At 58.1% G+C, this 27,611-nt stretch overlaps 2 protein-coding genes across 7 annotated transcripts in view; one reads left to right on the forward strand and one right to left on the reverse strand.

Annotated features, from left to right (window-relative positions):
- The window catches only part of UNKL (unk like zinc finger), a 42,892-nt gene extending 33,391 nt beyond the window's left edge, over nt 1-9,501 (forward strand). For 4 of the 6 annotated variants that reach the window (XM_045993936.1, XM_045993935.1, XM_045993940.1 and 1 more), the window contains 2 exons: nt 355-557; nt 663-1,521. In XM_045993936.1, coding sequence (XP_045849892.1) covers nt 355-557; nt 663-1,124 — 665 coding nt within the window. In that variant the 3' untranslated portion in view covers nt 1,125-1,521. The other 2 variants (XM_045993938.1, XM_045993939.1) reach the window with 2 other exon arrangements.
- On the reverse strand, nt 3,373-27,588 carry GNPTG (N-acetylglucosamine-1-phosphate transferase subunit gamma). The gene is made up of 11 exons (XM_045993944.1): nt 27,503-27,588; nt 27,362-27,419; nt 27,214-27,281; nt 4,821-4,875; nt 4,673-4,756; nt 4,496-4,589; nt 4,304-4,418; nt 4,148-4,230; nt 3,940-4,068; nt 3,774-3,855; nt 3,373-3,679 (listed from the first exon to the last, which is right to left on the reverse strand). Exons 1-11 carry the CDS (start codon nt 27,552-27,554, stop codon nt 3,582-3,584), a joined length of 918 nt encoding a protein of 305 aa, XP_045849900.1. The 5' UTR covers nt 27,555-27,588; the 3' UTR covers nt 3,373-3,581.
- Nucleotides 27,589-27,611: the final 23 nt, after the last annotated feature.

Consider the following 27,611-nt stretch of genomic DNA (forward strand, 5'->3'; position numbering starts at 1 on the left):
GGACCTGGGACGTCACTCAGGACCCGGCGTACAGCGCGCCGGCACCAGCCCTTTATTTCCTCGTCGGGGACGGTTCTCGCACGCCTCCTCGTGTCCCTCGGCTCTCTCAGGCCGCACACGCCTCCCCATAGGCGACCCCACAGCTCCAGGGCTTCCGGCCTGAGGTGAGGGGGTTTCAGGGGTCAGGGTCCGCGCGGTGACAGCTCTGACCTCAGGTCCTCTTCCGCTAACGCGCCCTGAGCGGCCGGGAAGAGGCTGCGGCAAAAGATGGGGGCGGGGGTCGCTGTCAGCGGGGCCCAGAGGTGGCCTCTCCGTGCCGCTGCCAGTGACACCTCCCGTCCCCTGCACGCACAGGCTTGAACGGCGTCCCTGGGAGCATCTGGGACTTCGTCTCCGGCAGCTTCTCTCCCAGTCCGTCCCCCATCCTGAACAGCGGCCCCGCCCCGCCGGCCAGCACGAGTCCCAGCGGCGCGGAGCTGGCCCGCGTGCGGCGGCAGCTGGACGAGGCCAAGAGGAAGATCCGGCAGTGGGAGGAGTCCTGGCAGCAGGTGAAGCAGGTGCGCGCCGCGGGCGGCTGGCAGGGCGGCGGGACAGGCGCGCCCGCGGTGGGGGGGCACCCCGTGCCGCCCGCTGCTGCAGCCCCCCCTCCCTCCGGGTCGCAGGCCTGTGACGCGTGGCAGCGGGAGGCGAAGGAGGCGAAGGAGCGGGCGCTGGCGGCGGACAGCGCGCGGCGGCTGGCGCTGCAGAAGAAGGAGGAGGTGGAGGCCCAGTTCCGGCGGCTGCAGGAGGAGTTGGAGGCCCGCGGGCTGCGGCGCTGCGCCGACCTGGGTGCCGTCCCGCTGCCCCAGCTGCACTCGCTGCGGAGTCGGCTGCGCCTGGACCTGGAGGCCGTGGACGGGGTGAGTCCCGGTGTTGGCTCCGGGCAGCTGCCGAGGCTGGCGGAACCGGTCTGTCCCCTCCCTGCCGGCTCTGCCCTCCGAGGACAGTCCTTCCCGCCTGGCAGGGTCAGAGCTGGAGCGGCCCCACCCCGAGGTCGCCCTGGGTCCCTGGGTAGATCTCTGCCTGCTTCCTCTGGCTTCTCCACCCTGGGCTGGAAATCTCTTGCACACCAGGGCCTCTTGTGAGAACTTGGAGCATCCGGAAGGTTCCACGGCCCCCACGCACTGTCCCGCTCCCGTGGCTGCACAGCCCCCCAGGCTCTGGCTGCTCGCTCGGCCGGAGGCCCGGGTCCCCGGGTCCCCAGTCAGGGTGCCCATGAGCCCAGCCCCTGAAGCCTGCTGGCCACAGGGCGCGGTTGGGGCCTCCACGTGGTCCTAGCCCCTTGAGGTGGGCACCTGCCGGGCTGTCCCCTCCCGTGCCCGCGCAGCCGCTCAGCTCCTGGGTCTTGTGAGGGGTTCCCCGGCCCTGACTCTGCAGCCGGGGCCGCCTTCCCCAACGTCCTGTGGAGGCCCCGTCCGTGGTTTTCCTGGGGCCCCAGTTCGGCCGCAGCTGGCCGCCGACCCCACCGCCGGCCGCGTCTCGCCCGCAGGTCATCTTCCAGCTGCGAGCCAAGCAGTGCGCCGTGTGCCGGGAGCGCGCCCGCGGCACCACCCTCCAGCCCTGCCAGCACCGCGTGCTCTGCGAGCCGTGCGCCGCGGGCGCGCCCCCCTGCCCCTACTGTGAGGGCCAGCCCCTCCCATGGTGACTGTTCCTGCCGTCCCCGGCCCGGGCTGCGGCCGCTGCCTCTCCAGCCTCATGGGCACACCCCCCGGAGCCTGCCCGGCCGGCCACGGGCTCAGGAATGGCGCAGGTGACCCTGCCAAGCACTTTGTAAACTGGGGGCGTCACTCTGAGTTGCTGCTTTCTGGGTTTGTGGTTTTTAATACGTGGTGACGCGAAGCTTTACACGTGGCCTGTGAACTGACACCATTTCCCTCCGTTCCTCGTTAATTCGTGCTATGGTCAAGCTCTTGGATTCCCTATTCTGAAGTTAGTGAGCGTTTATCTAGTAGTGAGAAATGCCCGATTTTTTTAGTTTTCCGATGACGTGCAAACAGTACCTGTAGCAGTGAGGCCGAAAGACACAGGTTTTCAGTTTGCGGAAGGACCCGCACCCTGTGCACGCTCGCTAACTGGTTTCCTAGGCCAGGAGTGTGCAGTGGCGCGGGCGCCGAGCCCTGCAGCCGCTCGTCTAAGTGCCTGAGCCTCACACGAGGGGCGGACGAGGCCCTTCCCTCGGGCTGTTGCTCCTGGGGGTCTGATGGCGGAGGCGCTCACGTTCATCTCGCAAGGCCGTCCCTGAGCCTCTGCGGCCCCGGGACCCTACCGGGCCCCCAGTTGAGTGGCCTGAGGCCAGAGACTCGCCCCACCCTGCGGGGTAGCCCGGGGGATCACCAGGGTCACTCAGGTGACACCCCCCCCCCCCCCCACTTGCAGGGAGAGCCCAGCCACCTGGCCCCGGCAGAAAGGCTCCTGAGAATGGGTGTGGTTTTGGGGACGACCTAATCTTCTCCGCTGTGCGCTGGGTCGTCTTCCTGGCAATCTGGGCAGCGCACAGGAGGTGCAGTCGGCCCCGATTCTCTTCTCCTCACGACAGCCGTAGAGGGTGGCGGGAACAGGTGCGGCCCCTCTGGCCCGGAGGTCTGGGCCCACACGTGGCTTTGCCAAAGACTTTTCATAGCATTTTGTAAGTGGCTCGGTAAGAATTCTTATCGGTAACCAAATACTTTCTAGAGTAAGCGGTTGAAAACCTTTAAGACATACCGACGGCTCCGTCGCCAGGGTGGCTCCGCGACGGTCCTCAGCTGCCCGCTACGAAAGGTGACTGTTGACTTGGTTTTAGTGAATCCACTTTGTTTTTAATGGTAGTGATGACTTCTTAGCTCTTAGAAATGACGTCTATTTTGTGCTACTGTTATCACCGTTTAAAATTATTTTTATTAATATTTATGCATCGTTTCCCATTTTAGGCCTTTGGTCATTTTGGGAAACAGGAGTGTTTATTATCAGTACCTAGTCTAGACCCTTTCACGTTGTGGACCAAGGGCAGGCAGTTCAGCCTGAGGTCTGCAGAAGGTGCTCTGGTTGGCTCTTGCCGTGCGGCGGGCAAGACAGGAGCCACGGCATCACGGGGACCCAGGGGACTGCCTGTTGGGGTCCTTCCCGCCCCGTGGGTGGGCAGCCCCAGCCCTGGGGGGAGCCTCGGCTGACCTGCAGGTGCGCGGCCTCCCGGCGCTGGAGGTTCCGGCTGCGTCCCGCCGCCGCTGCTGTAGCTGGGGTCGCGGGAGGCCTCGCCCAGTGTGGCTGCTTCGTGCGAGTGACTTGCGGAAGCCTCCGCTTGTGTTCTGAGTATTTGGATGAGAACGTTACCGGAACGGAACTTTATCCAGAAAGTGGTATTTATCAGCATAATCATTTACTTGTAGTGAACTGTTCCGAGTTAACACTTATTTAAAACTTTTTACACTACGGCATTTATGCAGCAGTTTACAGAATTCACGGAATTATTTTTGTCAGTACGGGAATTAATTAAAACTTTGAATCTTTATTCCGTCTGCCTCTCGGCTCGCACCTGCCCCCCCACCTGCCCCCCTCCCCGCGGGTCACAAGGTGTTCCCACGCAGTCCCGGGGCGCCTCGCAGCTGCTCTGCTGTCCGGTCTGTGGGTGTCCTGGGGCCCACGTGCTCGGAGCTGGAAGTTTCTGCCAGAACAGCAAGCGGCAGGAGTCAGCACGGGGCCTGGCCCACAGGCCGCAGGTCCCCAGGGGGCCGGGCCCCGCCCGGGGCGCGACTCACCAGCGGGCCTGGCGTGGGAGACGCCGTGCTGCGTCAGCACGCCCTGCAGTCTCCGCAGCTCCTTCACCAGCTCTCTGTGCGCCTGCGACAGACGAGCCCGGAGGGCAGGGGTGCGGCCCAGTGCCGGGGGGCCATCTCGGGGCTGGGCACCCTGCCCCGTCCCTACCTCACTGCAGCTCTCTAAGGTCTGGAACACCGGGTCCTTGACCGCTCCTTCCTGTGCCGACTCACCTTCTTCTAGGGGCCTTAGGTAGCCCGCGTCCTCAAACAGCGCCCGGAGCACCTTGCTGTAGCCCTGGGGATGGGGGAGGAGGGAACAGCCAGCTCCGGGCTGCACCGTGCCCCGGGGAGGGGGCGCCCGCCCCACACCTCACCTGCGCCGTGATGAGCTCGTCGGCCAGGTCCTGCTCCGCCCGGTCCCAGCGCTGCTGCAGGGCCGGGGGCAGCGCGGGGTACACTAGGGTCCAACAGAGGCCGGCTGAGCCGCGCTCCTCGGTGCCCCCCGCTGCCCGGCCGGCCGGGGGTCCTACCTAACAGTGAGTGTGGGTGGCAGACCAGAGGCGTCTCGAACGTCAGCGCGTACACGCAGGTGCTCGGCTCGGACACGTGGGCCAGGCGGTGGCTTTTGCCACAGGTCAGCTCCACCTGCGGGGACAGCCGGTGGGCAGGCTGGGGGTGGGGGGCCGGAGCCCGCGCCCTCGGGCCCTGCCCCACAGTCCCACCTTGCTCTGCCGGCTCCGGGTGCGGCAGGAGTCACCATCGCGCATCCACATGGCCCGGAAGGTGCTGTTGACGATTTCCCACTCGTGCCAGATGCTGCGGGCGCACGGAGCGCGTGAGGCGGGGCGGGAGTGGGGGGCGCCGGGCGGGCCCGGGAAGCCCTGCTCACCCCTGCTCACCCCAAGACCCCGCTGTAGGCGTTCCAGCGGAAGGTCTGCTCGTGCTGCGTCACGTTGTGGAACGGGCAGAACTCGTACTTGTACCTGGGGGCACAGGCGCATCAGGGGCGTCCCAGCGGCCGCCCCCGCCGGCGCCCCGCTCACTCACGTGGACTCCAGCAGGCTGAAGCACTTGCCGGAAAGCCTGAAGAGGTGCGCGGGCCCTGGAAGAGAGTAGACGGGCCGAGTGGGGCGTGGGGCGGGCAGCGCGGCGCAGGGCGGAGAGCCAGAAGCCAGCGGACCCGGCCTTGCCAGAGGCTCGGGAGCACAGAGGGGCCGACGAGCGCGCCCCTCTGCACCCGGCGGCCCAGCGTCTCGTGAGGAGCGGCGGGTCTGCGCCGGCGAACCGGCGGGGGCTGCCGGGGCACTGCTCGCCACTTTGCCCGACTTGGTCTCCGGCAGGAGCTCACGGTGGGGGCCGGGAGCAGGGCAGGAAGGGCGGCCTCTGACAGCAGCCGGCTGTGGGGCCCACAAGGAGTCCCCGGCGCCTGCCCGGGTGTCCCGATTCTCAGCACAAGGGGCGCCAGAACAGTGTGGCCGTGCCCGAGGGAAGGGGGACAGACTCCTCCCGGGAGCAGCCAGATGCTGGACTTAGACTTGCAAATGGTCTTAAATAAGCTCCGAGAACGGAAGGAACACGGACAAAGACTGACGTTAGAGGAAGGCGCCAGGAGAGGAACGCTGGCAGCCAGGCAAGGCCGGTGAGCGCACGGAGCGCCGGCAAACGGCCGTGGCGAGCCCCGGACACAGCCGGAGAGAAGCCGTGAAGCCCGCGGCTCGGCCAGCAGGGTCAGCGCGGTGGTGGCGCATCTGAAACAGTGACGACAGCCCGGGGCGCCCCTCCAGACGGAACGGGGTCTGCGCGCTTCTCCGGGACGCGTGAATACATGGCCGGCGGGTCCCGTGGTGGTCACTCACAGACACGTCAGCACCGGCCTCTGCTGGGGACACCCAGTGTCCAGCGGGGTCGCCTGCAGGGCGGAGCCAACCCAAGTACATGCAGGACACAAAGGAAAAAAACAATTTACTGGTGTCCGATGTCCTTAACCCCCGCAGCTTCCACAGAGAAGACAGACGAGGGAGAGGCACATGTGGAAAGAGGAGCGGGATCGAGCCTGTCGCCTGGAAGAAAATGTCAACAGAGCCACGAGGGACAGAGAAGCCGCCCCGCCGGGCCACAGCGGTTCCAGGGAGGCCGTGCTCCCCTGCGCGTCCTGAGCGCCGCACCGGCCGGGGGAAGGCCCCGCACAGGAGTCGTCGGAGACGCGGACACTGCCGCCGCGGCTCACACGGGAAGTCACAAGGGAGATCGGAAAACCCTGACCCGGACCACAGGCCTCCAGCACTCACGGGCGCGGCTCCGATCCGGGCCACCGGCAGAGCCTGCGTCTTCACGGCGTCGGAGACTGGACCAGGGGCTCACCAGACGCACACTAGCGACGGGACAGACAGACGGGGCAGAGGCCGGAGAGAAGCCGGCAAACCAACACTGGTTCTTCACGGAGCCCAGCAGACTCCACTTGCCTTCGGCCAGCCCACCGCCGCGGCTCCTCCAGTCGGGCGGGACAGAGGGGACACGGCCGGGTCCGCAGACACGAGACGCCGGGAGAGGTGCGCTGGCAGCCGTCCCGTGTGACCCGACACGGTCCGGGAGACACAGCCGCTCCTGCCTCCCCGCGCGTCCCCAGAGCCTCCGGGGCCAGCATCACGGCAGCACAAAGTCACGGAGATCCACGGAGAGCCCTCGCCCATAACACCGCCGATGCCCTCCGGCAGCGGGCCAGGGCCCCCGCTCCATCCCAGGGGCTCGGCTGCACCTCCAGCCGCCAGGGTAGCGTATTGACGATGCAGCAGCCGCGGACCCCGGCCCTTCCGGAGCAGCCGCCCGCGACCACGCAAGAGCAGGAGGGCGGCACCACGACAGAGGCCGCCGAGGCGGACCCCACAGCGCGCGTCCTGCTGGGGACACACGGCACGAGACCCCCGCGCTGCCCGCTCCAGCCCCGCATGGCACCTTCCCGCGGGAGCAGGCGGGCACCAGAGAAAGAAAAAGCATCCGACCCAGAGAAGAAGGAACGGTGACGGTGCCATGACGGAGTCCCCAAGTCTGGTCACGATGTCGCAGGACACAAAACTGGCAGATGCCGGGTGTTTCCCTACACTCACCATCCAGAAAGCGCGTCCCGCGGTCCCGCGTGGCAGAGTGCCGGAAAGGGGGAGGACGTGCAGACCGCGGACCCCACGGCCGCGACCACAGACGCGCACGGACAGAAGCCCGTGTTCGCGGGCAGGAAACCTCAATCCTAAAATGGGACAACTGCCCGAAATGACGTGATTCGACCTGTATCAAAATCCCAGTAACGTTTCTTCGGGGAAATGGGAAAACCCATCGTGAATCTAAAGAGCCCCACATGGCCGGAACTTAGAGTAAAAGAAGAAACTGAAAAACGAAGTCCCCGGTTCCAACTGTGCTTCGGAGCCGAGAGGAGCGCCGCGGGGCGCTGGTGCACGCACAGGCAGAAACGGCCGGGAGCCCGCAGTCCAGAACATTCGTCCCCATGCCCTGATCAGGCCCACCCAGTGCGGAAAGGGCCGTCTTCTCAGCGGTGCCGGAGAGGAAAGCGGACGCAGGACGACACGGAACCTTCCTTTACCCACGTACCGAGTAACTCCGGATGGCTTTGAGGCTAAGCCTAAAGCTTAGTAGAAAAGCAGAGGGGGACGCCTTCCGACACTGGCGTCCCAGCGACTCCGTGGGCTCTGACCCCAGAGGCACTCTGAGAAACGACACAGCCGGCCCCAGGATTTTAGGACTCGCGTGCCTCGGGGGCGCGTCCAGAGCGAAAGAGACGCCCGCGGGCGGCCCGGAAACATGGGCAGCGCACACCACCAGGACACAGAGCTGAACCGGCCACCTCGACGGAAACGGCCCGAGGACTGAGGAGAGGGTTCTCTGAAGCAGCTCCGGACCTCCCCCGGGGAGCGGCGGCCCCGCGTCAGGACGGCCGCGCTCGCTGGCGCCGCACGGGAAGACGGCCGGCCCGGGTCGGGATCGGGGGAGCACGCAGGGCCGCTCGCTCTGCGCTCGCACAGACGCCGGACCGTGCCCTGCGCGGCTGCAACCACGGGCACGTCCGCGATCTGCTTTCCCTCCAGTGGACAGAGGACGCACGGACGGGCCCCTCGCTGGCAGGGAGGGCGGTCTGCGCGCACCTGCCCTGAGTTAACACACGCCTGTGAGTTCCCACAGCTCGAATCAGCGGAGCCCAGCTGTGTGCAGTGGGGAGCACGACCTCACGGGAGGTCCCTCTCACTGAGCTACCGGCACACACTTCACGAGTCAACAGTGAAGGCTGAGAGAGCGCGGACATCCTGACCTGCGGAGGAAGAAGCAAAGAGGGGGGCTGGGGTGGCTGCCTCGGGCTCAGGTCAGGATCCCGGGGTCCTGGATGGAGTGCCGCGTCCGGCTCCCTCCTCTACGGGGAGCTGCTTCCCCTCTGCTGCTCCCCCTGCTTGTGCCCTCGCTCTAGCCCTCGCTCTTTTTTTAAAAAAAAAAGGAATTCCTGGGACTTCAGTCACGTCAGGAGGGGTGTTACCTCTAAAATTATTAGGAGAATTAGGGCGCCTGGGTGGCTCAGTGGGTTAAGCCTCTGCCTTCGGCTCAGGTCATGATCTCAGGGTCCTGGGATCGAGCCCCGCATCGGGCTCTCTGCTAAGTGGGGAGCCTGCTTCCCCCTCTCTGCCTGCTTGTGATCTCTGTCAAGTAAGTAAATAAAATATTTTACAAGACCAGTGCTCTAACCCCTGAGCTATGGAGCCTAAATAAAATATTTTAAAAAACAAACAACCAACCTCAAATTGTTTAAAAAGGCCGCATGGAAGCCTGCGCTGTGTTGGAGGCAGCTGTCACCAGCCCCCCCCCCCCCCCCGGCCCTCTGCAGTGCACGTGAGCCCACCGCAGGGCCTGGGCCTAGACGAGCCCACCCAGGGTCATGGGCCCCAGCGACAGGGATGCGGGGGGGGGGGGTGATCCAGCGGCTGGGATGTCGGGGCAACAGGGATGATCCCCCCGCCGTCTCCCTCTGCAGGCGGCCCCCGGGGAAGGACGGCGTCCCCGCGGGAAAGCGTGCTGCCGGTGGGGCAGGACCAGCCCTTCCGCTCCGGAAGCGCGAGGATACGCGTCCCTGACAGAACCGAGCGGGAGGAACCAGGCAGGGGCGCACCGGCCGTCCTGTCCCGCGCGGAGGGGATGAGCGCAGACCAGCCGGCACGCGCCGCCCCAGGCGCTCCCTCCCTGCACCGGCGGAGACCTTCTCGGTTCGCTTCTCATTGTGGCTGTCGCTACGCAGCACAAAGCGGGCAAGCGGAGTCACAGAAACGAGCGGCCAGACGGCTGTGCAGGAGGCGAGCGTCGTTTTCTAGGGCAGGGCTGCGGCGCGGCACAGGGCGTCTGAGAAACCCGCAGGGCTTGATCCGCGCAGAACGCCTCCGCTCGGAGGGGTCGACAGCTGCTCCCGCATGTCAGAAGTGAAACCAGGGGGGGCGCCTGGGTGGCTCAGTGGGTTAAGCCTCTGCCTTCGGCTCAGGTCATGATCTCCGGGTCCTGGGATCGAGCCCCGTGTCTGGCTCCATAGGGAGTGTGAAATCTGCCTAAGACTCACTCTCCTGGGGTCCCTGGGGGGGCTCAGTCATCAGGGGTCTGCCTTCAGCTCGGGTCATGATCCCAGGGTCCTGGGACGGAGCCCTGCATCGGACTCCCTGCTCAGCAGGGAGCCTGCTTCTCCCTTTCCCAGTCCCCCTGCCTGTGTTCCCTCTCTTGCTGTGTCTCGCTGTCAAATAAATAAAAATCTTAAAAAAAATTCTCTCCTCTGCCTCTTACCCTCCCCCTTCTCGCTTGTGCTCTCTAAAATAAATCTTTAAAAAACAGTTTATGGGGCGCCTGGGTGACTCAATGGGTTAAGCCTCTACCTTCGGCTCAGATCATGATCTCAGGGTCCTGGGATCAAGCTCCGCATCGGGCTCTCTGCTCAGCAGGGAGCCTGCTTCCCCCCACCTCTGCCTGCCTCTCTGCCTGCTTGTGATCTCTGTGTGTCAAATAAAATCATTAAAAATTTTAATAAAATCATGAGTGAAAGAAGAGAGATCACAACCAACACCAAAGAAACAAACAATTTGGGGTGCCTGGGTGGCTCAGTGGGTTAAAGCCTCTGCCTTCGGCTCAGGTCATGATCTCAGGGTCCTGGGATCGAGTCCCACATCGGGCTCTCTGCTCCGTGGGGAACCTGCTTCCTCCTCTCTCTCTGCCTGCCTCTCTGCCTAGTTGTGATTTCTGTCAGATAAATAAAAATATTAAAAAAAAAAAAGAAACAAACAATTGTAAGAACATATTATGAGCAACCATACACCAGCAAATCTGACAATCTGGAAGAAATGGATGCCTTCCTAGAGACGTATAAACTACCACAACTGAACCAGGAAGAAACAGAAAACCTGAACAGATCCGTAAACAGTAAGGAGATTGAAGCAGTCATCGAAAATCTCCCAACAAACAAGAGCCCAGGGCCGGACGGCTTCCCAGGGAATTCTAACAAACATTTAAAGAAAAATTAATACCTGTTCTCCTGAAACTGTTCCAAAAAACAGAAATGGAAGGAAAACTTCAAAACTCATTTTATGAGTCCAGAATTACCCTGATCCCCAAACCAGGCAAAGAGAATTACAAACCAATATCTTTGATGAACACAGATGTGAAAATTCTCACCAAAATACTAGCCAAGAGGATCCAACAGGACATTAAAAGGATGATTCACCACGACCAACTGGGATTTATTCCAGGGCTGCAAGTTTGGTTCAACATCCGCAAATCCATCAATGTGATACAACACATTAATAAAAGAAAGAACAAGAACCACATGATACTCTCAACAGATGCCGAAAAAGCATTAACAAAGTACAGCATCCTTTCCTGACCAAAACTGTTCAGAGTGTAGGGATAGAGGGCACATACCTCAAGATCATCAAAGCCATCAATGAAAAACCCACCGCGAATATCATTCTCAATGGGGAAAACTGAGAGCTTTTCCACTAAGGTCAGGAACACGGCAGGGATGTCCATTATCACCACTGCTGTTCAACATAGCACTAGAAGTCGCAGCCTCAGCAATCAGACAACAAAAAGAAATTAAAGGCATCCAAAGTGGCAAAGAACAAGTCAAACTATCACTCTTTACAGATGATATGATACTCTGTGTGGAAAACCCAAAAGACTCCACCCCAAATCTGCTAGAACTTGTACAGGAATTCAGTAAAGTGTCAGGATATAAAATCAATGCACAGAAGTTGGTTGCATTTCTATACACCAACAGCAAGACAGAAGAAAGAGGAATTAAGGAGTCAGTCCCATTTACAATTGCACCCAAAACCGTAAGATACCTAGGAATAAACCTTACCAAAGAGGCAAAGAGCAGGGAGCTCCTGAGTGGCTCAGTGGGTTAAGCCTCTGCCTTTGGCTCAGGTCATGATCTCAGGGTCCTGGGATCGAGCCCCGCATCGGGCTCTCTGCTCAGCAGGGAGCCTGCTTCCCTCTCTCTCTCTGCCTGCTTCTCTGCCTACTTGTGATCTCTGTCAAATAAATAAATAAATAAAATCTTCTTTAAAAAGAGGCAAAGAGGGGCGCCTGGGTGGCTCAGTGGGTTAAAGCCTCTGCCTTTCGCTCAGGTCATGATCCCAGAGTCCTGGGATCGAGCCCCACATCAGGCTCTCTGCTTGGCAGGGAGCCTGCTTCCTCCTCTCTCTCTCTGCCTGCCTCTCTCCCTACTTGTGATCTCTGTCAAATAAATAAATAAAATCTAAAAAAAAAAAAAAAAAAAAGGCAAAGAATCTGTACTCAGAAAACTATGAAGTACTCATGAATGAAATTGAGGAAGACACAGGGAAATGGAAAAACGTTCCACGCTCATGAATTGGAAGAACAAATATTGTGAAAATGTCTATGCTGCCTAAACCAATCTACACATTTAGCGCAATCCCCATCAAATTGGGGCGCCTGGGTGGCTCAGCGGGTTAAAGCCTCTGCATTCGGCTCAGGTCATGATCCCAGGGTCCTGGGATCAAGCCCCGCATCGGGCTCTCTGCTTGGCTGGGAGCCTGCTTCCTCCTCTCTGTCTCTCTCTGCCTACTTGTAATCTCTATCTGTCAAAAAAATAAATCTTTAAAAAAAAAAACAAAACAAAACAAAAAAACAAACAAACAAAAAAACACCATCAATGTTTTTCAAAGATACGGAACAAATAATCCTAAAACTTACATGGAACCAGAAAAGACCCCAAATATTGAATGTTGAAAAAAAAGCCAAAGTTGGCGGCATCACAATTCCAGACGTCAAGCTCTATGACAAAGCTGTCATCATCAAGACAGCATGGTACTGGCACAAAAACAGACACACAGATCAGTGGAACAGGATAGAGAGCCCAGAAGAGGACCCTCAGCTCTATGGTCAACTAATCTTCAACAAAGCAGGAAAGAATGTCCGGTGGAAAAAAGTCTCTTCAACAAATGGTGCTGGGAAAATTGGACAGCCACATGCAGAAGAAGGAAGCCAGACCATGGCCTCACACCACACACGAGAATACACTCAGAATGGATGAAGGACCTCAGTGTGAGACAGGAATCCATCAACATCCTTGAGGAGAACGCAGGCAGCAACCTCTTTGGCCTCAGCCGGAGCAACTTCCTCCTAGAAACATACCAAAGGCAAGGGAAGCAAGGGCCAAAATGAACTACTGGGACTTCATCAAGATCAAAAGCTTTTGCACAGCAAAGGAAATAGTCAACAAAACCAAAAGACAACTGACAGAATGAGAGAAGATATTTGCAAACGACATATCAGATAAAGGGCTAGTGTCCAAAATCTATAAGGAACTTAGCAAACTCAACACCCAAAGAACAAAGAATCCAATCAAGAAATGGGCAGAGGACGTGAACAGACATTTCTGCACAGAAGACATCCAGATGGCCAACAGACCCATGAAAAAGTGCTCCACGTCACCCGGCATCAGGGAAAAACAAATCAAAACCAGTGAGATGCCACTGCATACCAGTCAGAATGGCTACAATTAACCAGTCAGGAAACGGCAGATGTTGGAGAGCCTGCGGAGAAAGGGGACCCTCCTGCCCTGTTGGTGGGAATGCAGGCTGGTGCAGCCACTCTGGAAAACAGCATGGAGGTTCCTCAAAAAGTTGAAAACAGAGCTGTCCTACGACCCAGCAATCGCACTACTGGGTATTTACCCTAAAGATACCAACGTAGGGACCCGAAGGGGCACGTGCACCCGAATGTTTATAGCAGCAACATCCACAATAGCCAAACTGTGTGATGTGGAAAACAGAAGCAGGAGAAAAATTACTGAATTTCCTTACCCACCGGCAGGCCCTAGAAGCAGGGAGCGCGGCATCCTCAAGGGACCAACTGCCTCCCCCTTAAGGCTCTGCTAAGGGCAAAGGACAATCCTAGCCTGACCGACCCCACCCCAACCAGGATCCTGAAGTCTGCCTTACCAACTCCTTCGGAAACTATCTTCGGAAACCGCCAAGATCCGTGTTGGCAATCATCCCCAAGCATGTGCCCACTGATAGACATCTGAAGGGCCTCACGACACAGGTTTTATTACTGTTAATGAATAATCTTTACCCCAACAACAGCCAGCCCCTTAAGGTCCTGGAAACCTTGCTTCCAAAATTCCTCAGAGGCTTACGCCATCCCTGACCCCCTCCCAACTTGCAAGCATGTAAGCGTCCGCCGCTCACAGCCCCGGGGCAGCAGCGCTTCCTGCCCACAGGTCCCGTCCCTGTGCTTTAATAAACCACCATTCTGCACCAGAGATGTCTCAAGAATTCTTTCCTGGTCATCGGCTCCAGACCTCACCCACCGAACCTCACCTATGTTCTCAGACGTCATCATTCAGCGCCCAAACGTGGGGCTGTGAGTCTTCACCCCCGGACTCTGAGCTCGGGTGCAGAATCGGGGAGAGCTTTGTCCCCTCTTCCTTCAGTCTCATTCCGGAGGCTCTTCGAGGAGGGCGGTCTTGCTGGAACACTTGCCGGTCGGTTACTCAGGCTGAAGTCCTCTAGCCCGGGGCTGCTCCACGGGCAGGGGAGCGCCTGCATTTTGGCCCGAGGTCAGTGCCCTGGCCGGAATGGTAATGAGACCCAGAACCTGATGCCCTCTCCGCACTCCTGTTCTTAAAGTTGTCCGTCTTGGGCACCGGACAGTCACCTAAGTCACCAGGACGGTGCCAATCTCAAGACTGCATGTGAGGTTTCCTCCTGATTGATCTAATGTGATCCCCTCCACATCCCTGGTCTAGCGCTTCTAGCCGCAGGACCTCCACCGGGAGCCGGCCGAAACCAGTACCCGACTGAACTAAAACCCAACCGGGGCCGTTTCCGAGGGAAGGTGGCTGTGGGGACTGTGTGTGTCGGAATGTCGCCTAGACCGTGATGGATTTCAGTCTTTACTGTTTCTTCTCAGTGTCCTCTACTAACTACTTAAAGCTACAAAGTTGGGTAATTTCCCCTTGCCAAACTTTTCTAGTATTTTCCATGGGTTAAAATGGCAAGACAGAGGCGCCTGGGTGGCTCAGTGGGTTAAAGCTTCTGCCTTCCGCTCAGGTCATGGTCTCAGGGTCCTGGGATGGAGCCCCACATTGGGATCTCTGCTCAGCAGGGAGCCTGCTTCCCCTTCTCTCTCTCTGCCTGCTTGTGATCTCTTTCTCTCTGTCAATTAAAAAAATAAAATCTTAAAAAAAAAAAGGCAAGACAGCAGGCAACCTGCAGGAGAGACGACGGCACAGCGCGGCACGGTATTGTAGTCCGTTCACCAGGCACCCATCGGCAGCCTAGGATGTGCTGGGGTAGGGACAGGGCGCCGGCGCCCCTCCGGGGCTTTTTACAGCAGGATGCCTTCCTGGAAGGCAGGACTGTGCTCAGTAGCGATGTCTTGTGTGAGGGACGCCTCCGGTCGCTTTTGACACCTGGAACCTCGGACACCTCCTGCATGGGACGCCGCCCGGGAGTCCCCCCGACTGTGATAATGGACCTGGGAGTCGGGGGTTGTGATAACGGACCTTCTCACTTTTCTAGGGACATGGGATTCTCTAATTCTGCTCCCAAGGATTCTCCTTTGGGACACCTTCTGACCCACTGGAAACAACCTGGATTGCAGATTTGAGGGAAAAAAGAATGGTCGTCTTCTGTAACACTGAATGGCCTCAGTACTCCTTAGGAGACGACGAGAAGTGGCCCATACACGGGACATTAAGCTTCACTCACTCTGTAAGACTCTTTTGCGAGGAAAAGGGCAACTGGACTGCAGGCCCACACATCCGAGCCTTTAGGGCCCTAGATCGGGGTCCGGGCCTGCGGGCCTCTTGGAGGGCGTGTCACCCGCAGCCGGGCTAACAGACCCCCGCCACGGATGGTCTGGATGGTGACTGTCTGAACAGGCAGATTCCGCTCAAGGAAGCCGGGATGCTGCCGAAGCGGCCGGCCCGGAGAGAGAGGACGCTGGCGCGGCTGCTCGCCCTCCTCCTTCCAAACCCCGAGACCCCGCTGCCCCCAGCCCCGCCGGACAGACCAGCAGCAGGACTCCCGGCCTCCAGGAGCTCCGGCTGACGGCGGGGAGCTTCCTCCTGGGGAAGGTGCTCGTGGAGAAGGGGCACGATGAGGGGCACGTCCCACCCTCCACAGCAGACCTGGCTCAGGACGACATTCTGACAATCCCGCTCACTCTACTGAAGGCTCCGGGAGGGACCTATTATGTTCAGGGGCACCTGGAAGGCTGTTACGTGTCATTCTGATACGTGTGTCACATGTATCTGTTACATATCATTGTGACTCGCCGTCGCTCCCCTGGGGAGAGGAAACGAGCCCGGGAGGCAGCACAGGGCTTGGCTGATGAGCGGCCGCGAGAGGTCGGGTCGCTGCCGGCTGGGGCGCCGGAGCACACGAACGATCGGGAGGAGAGTCCGGGCGGAGAAAAACGAGACCTCACGATCGCCTGTTTCACAGAAGGAATGGAAAAGGGTTTCCTAACCTGCATCACGCTCAGGTGGTCACACAAGGAGCGGATGCGGCTCCCGCTCTGTTTCAGGGACAGTGGCCGCGGCGGCTGCAGACACGCCCGCCTGCACCCCGGCCGCCCGAGGCAGTGACCGGACCAAATGCGCTTTGTGGGCCAGTCGGCACCTGACATCCGTCGAAAACGAACTAAAATGGCTTTAGGTCCTCAAACTCCCATCCAGCGCCTACTAGAGGCAGCGACCGAAGTCTTTAATAACAGACACGGCGTTAAGGCAAGAAAAGGACCGCGGGGCTGAACTGCAGGGTAAGGTCCAGGCGCCAAGGACAGCGGCCACCACTGTGGGTTCCCTGCGGCACCAGACTCACCAGGGGCAAAAGGAAAGGCCGGTATCGGACGGAGAACCAGTGAGTGCCCTGCTGTACGCGCGGCCAGACCGGACGTGGGAGCGGAGACTGTGCGAACACACGCTCTCCACCAGGGCCACGCGCCGGCTGTCAACAAACAGGACGCCGGAAGAGACCGTCCTCCTCTCCAGAGACAGGGAGGCAGGACTCGCTTCCCCGCCCGAGAGCCGGAGCTGGAGGAGCCGGCGGGACGGGGCCCTGCGGCTGGTCGGGCGCCCTCTGCCATCCAGACGACCGAGCCCCAGGTCACCCTGGACGGGGGAGGTGAGCTGCCCAGGTTCCCTACGGCTGGAGGAGCCCGTGCTCTGGCTTCCTCAGCCGTCCTTCTGGCCTTACAACTGCCGGCACAGAAGGGGAAACCGAGACACGCCGCCGGACAGTGCCTGTAACCTGTAGGCACAGGAGTCGGCTGGCCACTCAGGTTTTCCGGTCCCTCCGTCGGGTCCCACCCATCACGCGGACGAGACTTCATGGATAAACCGGTGGCCGATGCGCTCCCCCCTACAGAGGGCAACGGCCTGTTTCTCCAACGTCCGGAGAGCTCGGGCCATACCCTACTACCCCTTCAGTGTCTGGAAGGAGGTAAGCCCACAGGTCTGGGCTGGGATACCCCAGGACGGGCTCTTACAGCCCAGCCCGTCAAGGTGGTCCTGAAGGACCCAACCCACACACGTCATAAAAAAAACCCCCTCAAACCCGAGGCCAAAGCTGGCTTACCAGCGCTTACTGGAAAGTTTCTCAGACTTGGCGTTTTAAAGCCTTGTCAACCTCCTTAGAACACCCCAGTTTCACCAGTAAAAAAGCCAAATGGGACTATCGGATGGTCCAAGCCCTGAGAGCTGTGAACGCGGCAGTGACGCCTGTCCGTGCCGCCGGCCGAGTCCAGACACTGCTCTCGCCGCGTCCCCGGTGGCGCCGACTGGGTTACGGGACGTCACCCAGAACACGCCTGGTTTTGCATCCCACTAAGGGAGGAGATGCAGCCGCTGTCTGCCTGTGCGTGGACCTCACCTTCAAGGCCGCGGGCTACTCAATGAACCTGGACGGCCTTGCCACAGGGATGCAGAACGGTCCTCACCTACTCGGAGCTGCGCTCGGCAAGGATCCCCGTGCGATTCCCTCGTCCGAAGGGACAGAGATTCAACATGCAGACGGCACGCTGACCTGTGGTCCCACACAGGAGACTGCTGATAAGGATTCTCTTACCTCACTTAATTTCTTGGCGAAAAGAGGGTATCGTGCATCCCCTAAAAAGGCACAAATATCTCTACAAAAGGTGCGCTATTTAGGGGACGAACTAACACCAGGTCACCCTGTTCTACCACTGACAGAAAAAGGGCTGTGCCGGATCTTGAGCCTCCGACTACGGAAGAACCACCCGCGCTTCTCTAGGCACGGCAGGTTCCGCCGCGTGGGCACTGCGGGCTTGGACTCGGCCAAACCCCTGTATGACCCGCTACCGGCCCCAGTGAGGGCCCTTGCTCCGGACTGAGGCTCAGCACGCGGCCTTTCAAACATTACAAGCTCAACTCCCGTCCGCTCCGGCTCTGGCGTTCCCAAGCTGGGAAGACCTTTCACTCTGTATGTAGCAGAAAAGCAGAGCCGAGCCCTGTGAGTTCTCACGCAAAAACCGGGCAATGAAGCGAGGCCGGGGGCGGTTTTTCGGAGTCACCCAACAGCACAGCCAAGGTGACCGGCTTGTCTTCGCACGGCGGCTGCCACAGCCCTCCTGGCAGAAGAGGCCTCGAGGCTCACAGCGGGACAGTCCCCGACAGTGGCAACTCCACAACAGTCCGGAGTGTCTTAGAGACCGAGGGCCACCAACAGGTGGCGGGAGGCCGCCTTCCTAAACACCAGGCCATGCTTTCGGACACCCCGGAGGAACACTCACAACTTGTCGAGCTTGAAACCCAGCTTCCCCGACGCCGCACCTGGCCATCGCACTTCCACAGAACACGAGTGCTCGGGGGTCGCCGGTCTTGTCCATTCTGGCGGGCCGGAGTGAAAAGACTTCCCGCCTGGAGGTGCAGATGACGACCGGCCACTGACGGCAGCAGCTTCGTGGGGAAAGAAAGGCTGCGTATGCCACAGTTCGTCGGATTAAAACTCCTGAGGCAAAACCCTTTTCAATAAATACTCCTGCCCAGGGGCGCCGGGGCGGCTCAGCGGGTTGAGCCTCACCTTCAGCTCAGGTCATGATCTCAGGGTCCTGGGATCGAGCCCTGCGTCGGGCTTTCTGCTCAGCGGGAAGCCTGCTTCCCCCTCTCTCTCTGTCAAATGGATAAATGGAATCTTAAAAAAAAAAAACAAAAACCTTCTGCCCAAAAGGCTGAAATAATAGCGCTCACCTGTGCTCCTCAACTGGCGAAAGGTTTAAAAATCAACACTTACACAGACTCCAAATATGCCTTCCCGGCGCGCCATGCTGGTGGAGCTATCGGGAAGGAAAGGGGATCACCGTCAGCCGTGACTCCCCAAGTACGGGCTCGAAATCATGACCCTTTTTCTTTTTTTTTGAAGATTTTATTTATTTATTTGACAGACAGAGATCACAAGTAGGCAGAGAGGCAGGCAGAGAGAGAGGGGGAAGCAGGCTTCCTGCTGAGCAGAGAGCCCGATGCGGGGCTCAATCCCAGGACCCTGGGATCATAATCTGAGTCGAAGGCAGAGGCTTTAACCCACTGAGCCACCCAAGCGCCCCAATCATGACCCTTCTTGAGGCTGTACCCCTGCCCAAGGACTGAGCCGTGATTCACCTAGAGGACATTGAAAGGATATGACCTTAGAATCTTAAGGCAGCAATGGGGCGCCTGGGTAGCTCAGTGGATTAAGCCTCTGCCTTCGGCTCAGGTCATGATCTCAGGGTCCTGGGATCGAGCCCCGCATCGGGCTCTCTGCTCGGCAGGGAGCCTGCTTCCTCCTCTCTCTCTCTGCCTGTCTCTCTGCCTACTTGTGATCTCTGTCTGTCAAATAAATAAATAAAATCTTTAAAAAAAAAAAAAAAGAATCTTAAGGCAACGACTTAGCAGACCGTGCAGCCAAAGAGGAGACGTTAAGCCGTCTGCCAGTGTGAACTCTGATGGCGTCCGTAACTCCAGTCTATTCAGAACAAGAGACTCACACAGCTCAGGGGCGAGGCTGTATTAGAAACACACAGGACGGGCTGGCTAACGATGAGGGAAAATCTCTGTACCCAAAACAGTCAATGGAAGGTAACCCAGGACCTACACCGGGCTACTCACTTGGGCAAAGATGCTTTAAAACATTTAATTAAAAATCTATTTGGGGGCGCCTGGGGGGCTCACTGGCTTAAAGCCTCTGCCTTCGGCTCAGGTCATGATCTCAGGGTCCTGGGATGGAGCCCCACATCGGGCTCTCTGCTCGGCAGGGAGCCTGCTTCCCCCTCTCTCTCTGCCTGCCTCTCTGCCTACTTGTGATCTCTGTCAAATAAATAAAATCTTAAAAATAAATAAAAATACACTTGATCGAGTAACCCTAAAGGCCGCGGTAAAACAGCATTGCCGATCCTGTATTGTCTGTGCCCGGGGAAATCCAGAAGGCACGGCTCACCCTCCTGCTCTCTTAAAACCAGCCCAAAGGCGTGGATCCTCTCCAGGAGAGGACTGACAACCTGATTTCACACAAAGGTCACCTTGCAAAGACTCCAGGTTTCTATTAGTGTTGTTGATACCTTCACTGGATGGGTCGAGGCTTTTCCCTGGGACACTGAAGAGCCGTAGAGGTAACTAAGATGTTATTGCGGGACATTATTCCTGGATTCGGCCTTCCCTGATCTCTCCGGAGTGATAACCATCCTCTTTTTACTGCTCAAATAACTCAACAAACAGCCCAAGCGTTAAAAATTAAATAATTCCCGCATTCAGCCTGGCATGCACGATCCTCCAGGGACACAGAAAAGGCTGATCAAACTCTAAAACACCACCTTGCTAAACTCAGTCTAGAAACCCAGGAAAATCGGGTCACCCTCTTGCCATCAGGATCTCTCAGGGTAAGGACTGCTTCGAAACAACCTCGGGGACTCAGCCCTTCGGAATTACTGTGCGGGAAACCATCTCTCTGCAGATCTGTTATTACATGAAGATTGTAATGCTTTACTGGATTACTCACTGGAAGCTGGCTTACTTTATGAGTTACTCAATGCATCTACTAATCATTTACCCCCCAAACCTGACGAGACTACAACTGAAAACCCACCCTGTGCGAGTCCCGGAGGCGTGTCTTACTGAGAAAACTGGAAGTCGGCTAGAGCAGCAAACCTACATCCAAAACGGAAAGGTCCTACCGGGTCGTCCATGTACTCCCACCGCGGGAAAGCGGGAAGGCCGCACTCCATGAGCTCGGGTACCTAGAATAAAGGCTGTGCCTCTGGCACGGGAGCCCGGTGAGCAGACCGCGGGCCTTTACTCCTGCGAACCCATACAAGACCTGAAACCGCTCTTCGACAAAAATGAAGGCCGTGTTTCTTCTCTTTATGTTCCTCTTGCCTGTCCTGACCGACGGCTCCTTTCTACAGTGGGCACAGCACTACGCTGAGCTGCAAAATGAAACGGGGCGCCGGGCATGGGGAATGGTGCCGTGGTCTGGGCTACCCTGGTGGGCTTCCCCTCGCAGCGCACAGACCGGCACCCTCTACGTGGCTGTGTTTGAAACAGTATGCGGGGACAGTGCGTGTCGGGATAAAGCTGTCACTAATCAACAAGTTCCTTCCGGGCCCACAGTCGGTTAGACACCAGGACGTAATCAAACCTTCTCATATCCTCAAACTATTAAAGTCCTAAATGACCCCACAAACCCACAAATTAACCCTCACCAACCAGGGCCGCAGCTACAAACCCCCGCTGGTCGCGGTCCTGAGCAGGGCTTGCATCAAAGCTGGGATGCTTACTGGTGGCTCACAGCCGCTACGGGACAGCTCGGTCACAAGGCAGTTTTATGCTGGGAGCAAAGACATCCTACACATGGTACTTGTCCAAGTGGCGCAGGACGCCCGGGACGGCCGGCATCAGAGGCGCGTCCCCACAGAACAGCACCCCCGGCCGCCGACTGGTTTGCTACCGACCGGGTAAGGCGACCTGGCGTCACACGGCCAGCGCCAAACGGAACCCACTGGACACGTGAACTGCCTGCGGCCCCGGCTTCCTGCAGGGTGGGGACAGGCCGCTGCGCCCTGGGGTTTGCCTGGAGTCACGGACGCATTACCAAAACCCCTACTACCAGACGAATCTCCCCAATTTAAAGCAAAGATGGCCACGATGTTTCTAAATGTATCATCGCTTCCCATCCACTTCTGCTCCGTCCGCAGGGCCAGAGGGTGTCATCTGGCAGGGAGAAGCCCTTCGTCACTACACTGTGAAGGCACTCGGTGAGTCACTCCACGGCATCTCCCTTCCCAGTATGGAAGGGGCACGGTGCGCAGTGGTCCCGCGGGACAGGACCCGGCGTGTCCCAACAGCGGCGCAGGGCGGAGTGCTGTGTGTACCCCCGATCACCACGGAACGGCACAGGACTCACGAGAGACACGAAGGCCGAGACGGCGCTACAGGAGCCTTCTCTCTGTCTCAGGGATCGGTCAAGTTCCTGGTTTGAAGGCCTACGGTCGGCGCTCCACGATCTCCTCTGCGGACGTCTCGTTCCTACAGCCTTGCCCATCCCAATGTGTCGCCTTCTTCAGTGTTTCTCCACTTGGGCGGGACTCCGCCGCCGCAACGCTTCCCGACGACCGACGACCCACGACCCTTAACCACACAGACACCTCTTCGCTGCCGGCACAGGACTCAGCCGCCGTCTTTCGTAGCTCGCCTGCACACTCCTCCACTGAGCGGAGCTGACCGCGGGTGGGGACAGCTCGACGCGCCTCCTCAGCAGGAAGGAGTTACGGAAGATGAGGCCTTCCGCCCTCAACCACCGCAAAGAGTTAAGGGTCAGAATGTCCAGAGGGGAACGATGTGGGAAACGAGGCAGGAGAAAAATTACTGAATTTCCTTACCCACCGGCAGGCCCTAGAAGCAGGGAGCGCGGCATCCTTTAGGGACCAACTGCCTCCCCCTTAAGGCTCTGCTAAGGGCAAAGGGCAATCCTGGCCTGACCGACCCCACTGCAACCAGGATCCTGAAGTCTGCTTTACCAACTCCTTCGGGAACTATCTCTGAACCGCCCAGGACAGTGCTGACAAATGTCCCCAAGCATGTGCCCACTGATACACACCTGACGGGTCTCACGACACAGGTTTTATTACTGCTAATGAATAATCTTTTCCCCAACAACAGCCAGCCCCTCGAGGTCCCAGAAACCTCGCTTCCAAAACTCCTTAGAGAGGCCATCCCTGACCCCCTCCCAACCTGCAAGCATGTAAGGGACCGCCCCTCGCAGCCCCGGGCTTCAATAAACCACCATTCTGCACCAAAGATGTCTCAAGAGTTCTTTCCCGGTCCTCGGCTCCAGACCTCACCCACCGAACCTCACCTATGTTCTCAGACGTCATCACCTGGAGAGAACCTCCATGTCCACCCGCAGAGCAATGGATAAAGAAGATGTGGTATATAAGTACCATGGAATACTATGCAGCCATCAAAACACACGAAATGTTGCCATTTGCAACGAGGTGGATGGAACTAGAGGGTGTTATGTTGAGCGAATAAGTCAATCAGAGAAAGACAATTCTCATATGATCTCCCTGATATGAGGAATTTGAGAGCCAGGGTGGGGTGTGGGGGGGGCAAGGAGGGAAAAAATGAAACAAGATGGGACCAGGGAGGGAAACAAACCATAGGAGACTCTGAATCTCAGGCAACAAACTGAGGGCTGCTGGGGTGTGCGGGCAGGGCTGGGCGGCTGCGGGATGGGCCAGGGGAGGGCGTGTGCCGTGGTGAGAGCTGGGAGATGTCCCTGACGACTCACAGGCCGCACCCCAGGGGAAATAATTCATCGTATGCTAATCTTAAAAAATTAAAACAGGGGGCGCCTGGGTGGCTCAGTGGGTTAAGCCTCTGCCTTCGGCTCGGGTCATGATCTCAGGGTCCTGGGATCGAGCCCCGCATCGGGCTCTCTGCTCAGTGGGGAGCCTGTTTCTCCCTCTCTCTCTGCCTGCCTCTCTGCCTACTTGTGACCTCTCTCTCTGTCAAATAAATAAATAAAATATTAAAAAAAAATTAAAACAGAAAAGAAAACAACAAACAAAACGAGAACAAAAAACCCACAAAGGAGCAGAGCTGCGCGCACTTCAAGCACTCACTCCAGAAACACGAGCTGTGCGAGCGCCCAGGCGCTGTGACCCACGCCCGACCGAAAAGGAAAACTCCGGCGGGTCCAGCCGCACCCCGCGCGGATGCTGAAAGCAGAAGAGAATTTTAGAGCCGCTACGACAGGTGCTCAAGGGAGTAACGGGAAACAGGAACTGACAGTCACCGCAGCCACACAGAAAACAGAAAAACTGAAATTCTGGAAATGAAAAGCAGGTCAGAAACAGCAATTTAAATGCATCAGTATAGAAAACACGTACTCGGGGCACCTGGGTGGCTCAGTGGGTTAAAGCCTTTGCCTTCGGCTCGGGTCATGATCCCAGGGTCCTGGGATCGAGCCCCACATCGGGCTCTCTGCTCTGCAGGGAGCCTGCTTCCTCCTCTCTCTCTGCCTGCCTCTCTGCCTAGTTGTGATTTCTCTCTGTCAAATAAATAAAATATTAAAAAAAAAAAAAAAAGAAAACACGTACTCGCCACAGCTGAGCGGGACTCACGGCAAGGATACAGGTCGGCTCGGCGTTCGGGGATTCACCTCGCCGCTGGATAAACGGCCCAAGAAAGCGAACTCCAATCGCCTCAACGGGTGCAGAGGCGCCCCCCACCCCCCGCCAAAACCTGCCCCCCTGCGCGCCGCAGAGCGTGGCCGGGCGGGCCGAGCCGGGGACCTCGCTCGAGATCCGGACACGCGGTGCACGAGGCCACGACACAGAGTGGAACACAGACTCGCACAAACCAGCTCCTGAACACGGGACACTATGAGACACCTGAAGCACGGATGGATTTCCACCGAAGGGATCAGTGCTCATCTTTAAGTGTGACAAAAATAATGTGGCTATGCCCTTAGGCCATCCACTTGGAAAGCTTTACAGACGATCTGAGCCATGAGATCAGCCGCGGCGTGACGGCCTCAGCGGGACCTGCGGTCTCCACGTCCTTCCTGCCACTTTCCCACACGCTCCCAACTGGCCCTATCACAAAACTGTCCAAACTCGAATAAAAATCGGGCGCCTGCGGGGCACCATCACCTGAGCATCCAACTCTTGATTTCGGCTCAGGTCACGATCTCACGGTCGTGAGATCAAGCCCCAGGTGGGGCTCCGGGCTCAGTGAGGGGTTTGCTCAGGATTCTGTCCCTCTGCCCCTCTCAGCCCACCCCCCCCCCCCCGACCTTGCTCGTGAGCTCTTTCTCTAAAATACATCTTAAAAACAAACAAAAAACCACCTTAAAAACAAACGGCTTTAAGGGCGCCTGGGTGGCTCAGTGGGTTAAAGCCTCTGCCTTCAGCTCAGGTCATGATCTCAGGGTCCTGGGATCGAGCCCCACATCGGGCTCCCTGCTCAGCAGGGAGCCTGCTTCCTCCTCTCTCTCTGCCTGCCTCTGCCTACGTGTGATCTCTCTCTGTCAAATAAATAAATAAAATCTTAAAAAATAAAAACGGTTTTAAAGTTCAGTGAAAATCCTAAGTGGAAAAGACGCAGAGCGGGCAGGAGCAGTGAGCACAGGCAGAAACACCTGCCCCAAGTGCTCGTCAAAGTGACTAGCAAACACCGATGTGTGAGCCGTGCAGCCCAGAGCTCTGAGGTCCATCTCTGGTTGGATTCACCCTAAAACGAACTGCATCAAAACTCCAACACCACCCTCTCGTTTCATGGTTACTAACAGTACTTTATAAACCCAAAGCTACTTTATATAATTAAAGGAGTAAGCCAGCAGACGTATTTACGTAATTAAGGATCCCAACTTTTCAATGTTAGAAAAAGATAGGGAGGGGTGTCTGGGTGGCTCAGTGGGTTAAAGCCTCTGCCTTCGGTTCAGGTCATGATCTCAGGGTCCTGGGATCCAGCCCCGCATCGGATTCTCTGCTCAGCGGGGGCCTTCTGCCTCCTCTCTCTCTGCCTGCCTCTCTGCCTACTTGTGATCTCTGTCAAATAAATAAATAAAATCTTAAAAAAAACCTCAATTATTTAAAACAAACAAATGAACTGGACACCTGACTAACCAAAGACACGTGTGAGCCTTGAATAATCCTGGGATGGGGGGCAGCTGTGGAGAGCACTGAGCCAACCAGGGGACGTGGACTGCTTACATCACACAGGGGCTAATTTGGGGGCTGGGGGACCCATACTGGAACTATTTAGGGACAAAGTGTCATAACGTCTGTAACCTGGTTTCAAAGTTGCTTTTTTCAAAATGGTAACAGAAAGGAAGGCCAGGCGAGCGTGAACCCTTCACAGAAGCCCACAGCATGCTGGTGTTCACTGTCCCGTTTCTCCATTTTTCTTTGTGATACTTTTAGTAATAAAAAGCAGGGAGAGATTCGTCACATCTGTTCCCTCTCTGACTTCATCCTACACACCCCCAACCCTGCTGGCCTGGGCCCCCCCTTTTGCTGTACCCCTCTTCCCAAGCACCCCCATCCCGCCTCATGACCTTTCCTCCTTCAGCTCTGGACCAAAATGTCACTTCTCAGCTTTTTCCTGCCTCCCCTATTTAAAATGTCAATTCCAAAGGGCACCCGGCGGCTCAGTCCCTAGAGCACAGCCTCTCGATCTTGGTGTCCTGACCCCAGCCCCACAATGGGTGTACAGTGTACTTAACAGTAGTTAAAAGTAAAAGAAAATGGCAATCACCAAAACACTCACCTCTTCACACACATAGTATCTTTCTCTGCTTTCCACACCTACAGAGTATTTCTCTTCAAGCATTCCACACTTCCCCTATGTCTTTGTTGACACACGCGCACACGCGCACACTCCCCGTTAGACTGTCACCTCCTGGAGAACAAACGCTCTGTGTTGTGCTCATCTCTGCATTCCCACCACACACCCTGCCACACAGTAGTGCTCAATAAAAACCACTACTGGTTTTCTGCTTCCCGACCCCGCGATTCCACTTCTGGGATCCTGCCTTAGGAAACCGTGCACACAGCCCAGAAAGAGTCCGGCCGAGCGATGTTCGGCACAGCACTGCTTCTAATGGCCAGCAAGCGTAAACAGAACGTCTGACGATAAAGGAATGCAGCGCCATCCTCTAACAGACCAAGCATCGGGGCGCCTGGGTGGCTCAGTGGGTTAAAGCTTCTGCCTTCAGCTCAGGTCACGATCCCAGGGTCCTGGGATCCAGCCCCGCATCAGGCTCTCTGCTCGGCAGGGAGCCTACTTCTCCCCACTCCTCTCCGCCAGCCTCTCTGCCTACTTGTGATCTGTCTGCCAAATAAATAAATGAGACCTTTAAAAAAATTCATTAAAAAATAATAATAAAATAAAATAAATAAATAAAAGACCAAGCATCAAGGAAGAAGCGTGGAGGCGGGAGGAACTCCCCACCAGGAGGACACACGGTGATTCACACCAGATGAGCAGCCCCGTGTAGGTCGCGCTGCTCAGAAAAAGGCAAAAGATACGTTTCTAAAAACAGCGGCAGAAAGCACCAAAACACATCGATGCACGTTTTTCCTTGTACGTTTAGGCACGTAAAAGCACAAAAGACGTCAGCGCCCGACGGCGAACGGAAACCACCTCCACAAAAGGAATCGAAGAGAACTCCCGCGGGGAACCTGTTTAACTTGGACCAGAACGTTCTGGAAACCCTAACGCCGGCGCACTCCAAGACTGGGCGGCTGACGAGCGAACGCACGCGCCCCGCGCCCTTCCAGGGACCCTCCTCCCAGGCTGCCCCGTCCACCGCGCCGGGAACGCGCGCGGCTCCCTGCTCCCCTCCCTGGTCGCCCCCACGTCGCGGCCGGGCCCCGCACTCACCAGACACGGGGGAAGGGTCCTTCTTGGGCTGGAGGCGACTGGTCTGCGGCAGGAACGGGTTGTTGAGCCTGCGAGAAGCGGCAGGGTCAGCGGCAACCGGGCTCGGGGCTGTCCCTCCCGCCCCGCCGCGCCCCGCGGGGCCGCTCACCCGAACGCGTTGGGCTCCTCCACCACTTTCATCTTGGCGGCAGCGGCGGGCGCGGGCCCTGCGGGGAAGCGGGCGGTGAGGAGGCGCGCGGGAGGCGGGGGGCGGCGCACGCGAGGGGCCCCGGAGCGCAGGGACACTAACCGCGCGCCGCGAGCCCCAGCAGCAGCAGGAAGCCCGCCAGCCCCGCCGCCATCGCTCCGCCGCGCGCGCGGTCACGTGGGCGGCGCCGGGTCACGTGGACGCCGCCGGG

Source organism: Meles meles, chromosome 21, assembly GCF_922984935.1.
Source record: "Meles meles chromosome 21, mMelMel3.1 paternal haplotype, whole genome shotgun sequence".
Classification (NCBI taxonomy): Eukaryota; Metazoa; Chordata; class Mammalia; order Carnivora; family Mustelidae; genus Meles; species Meles meles.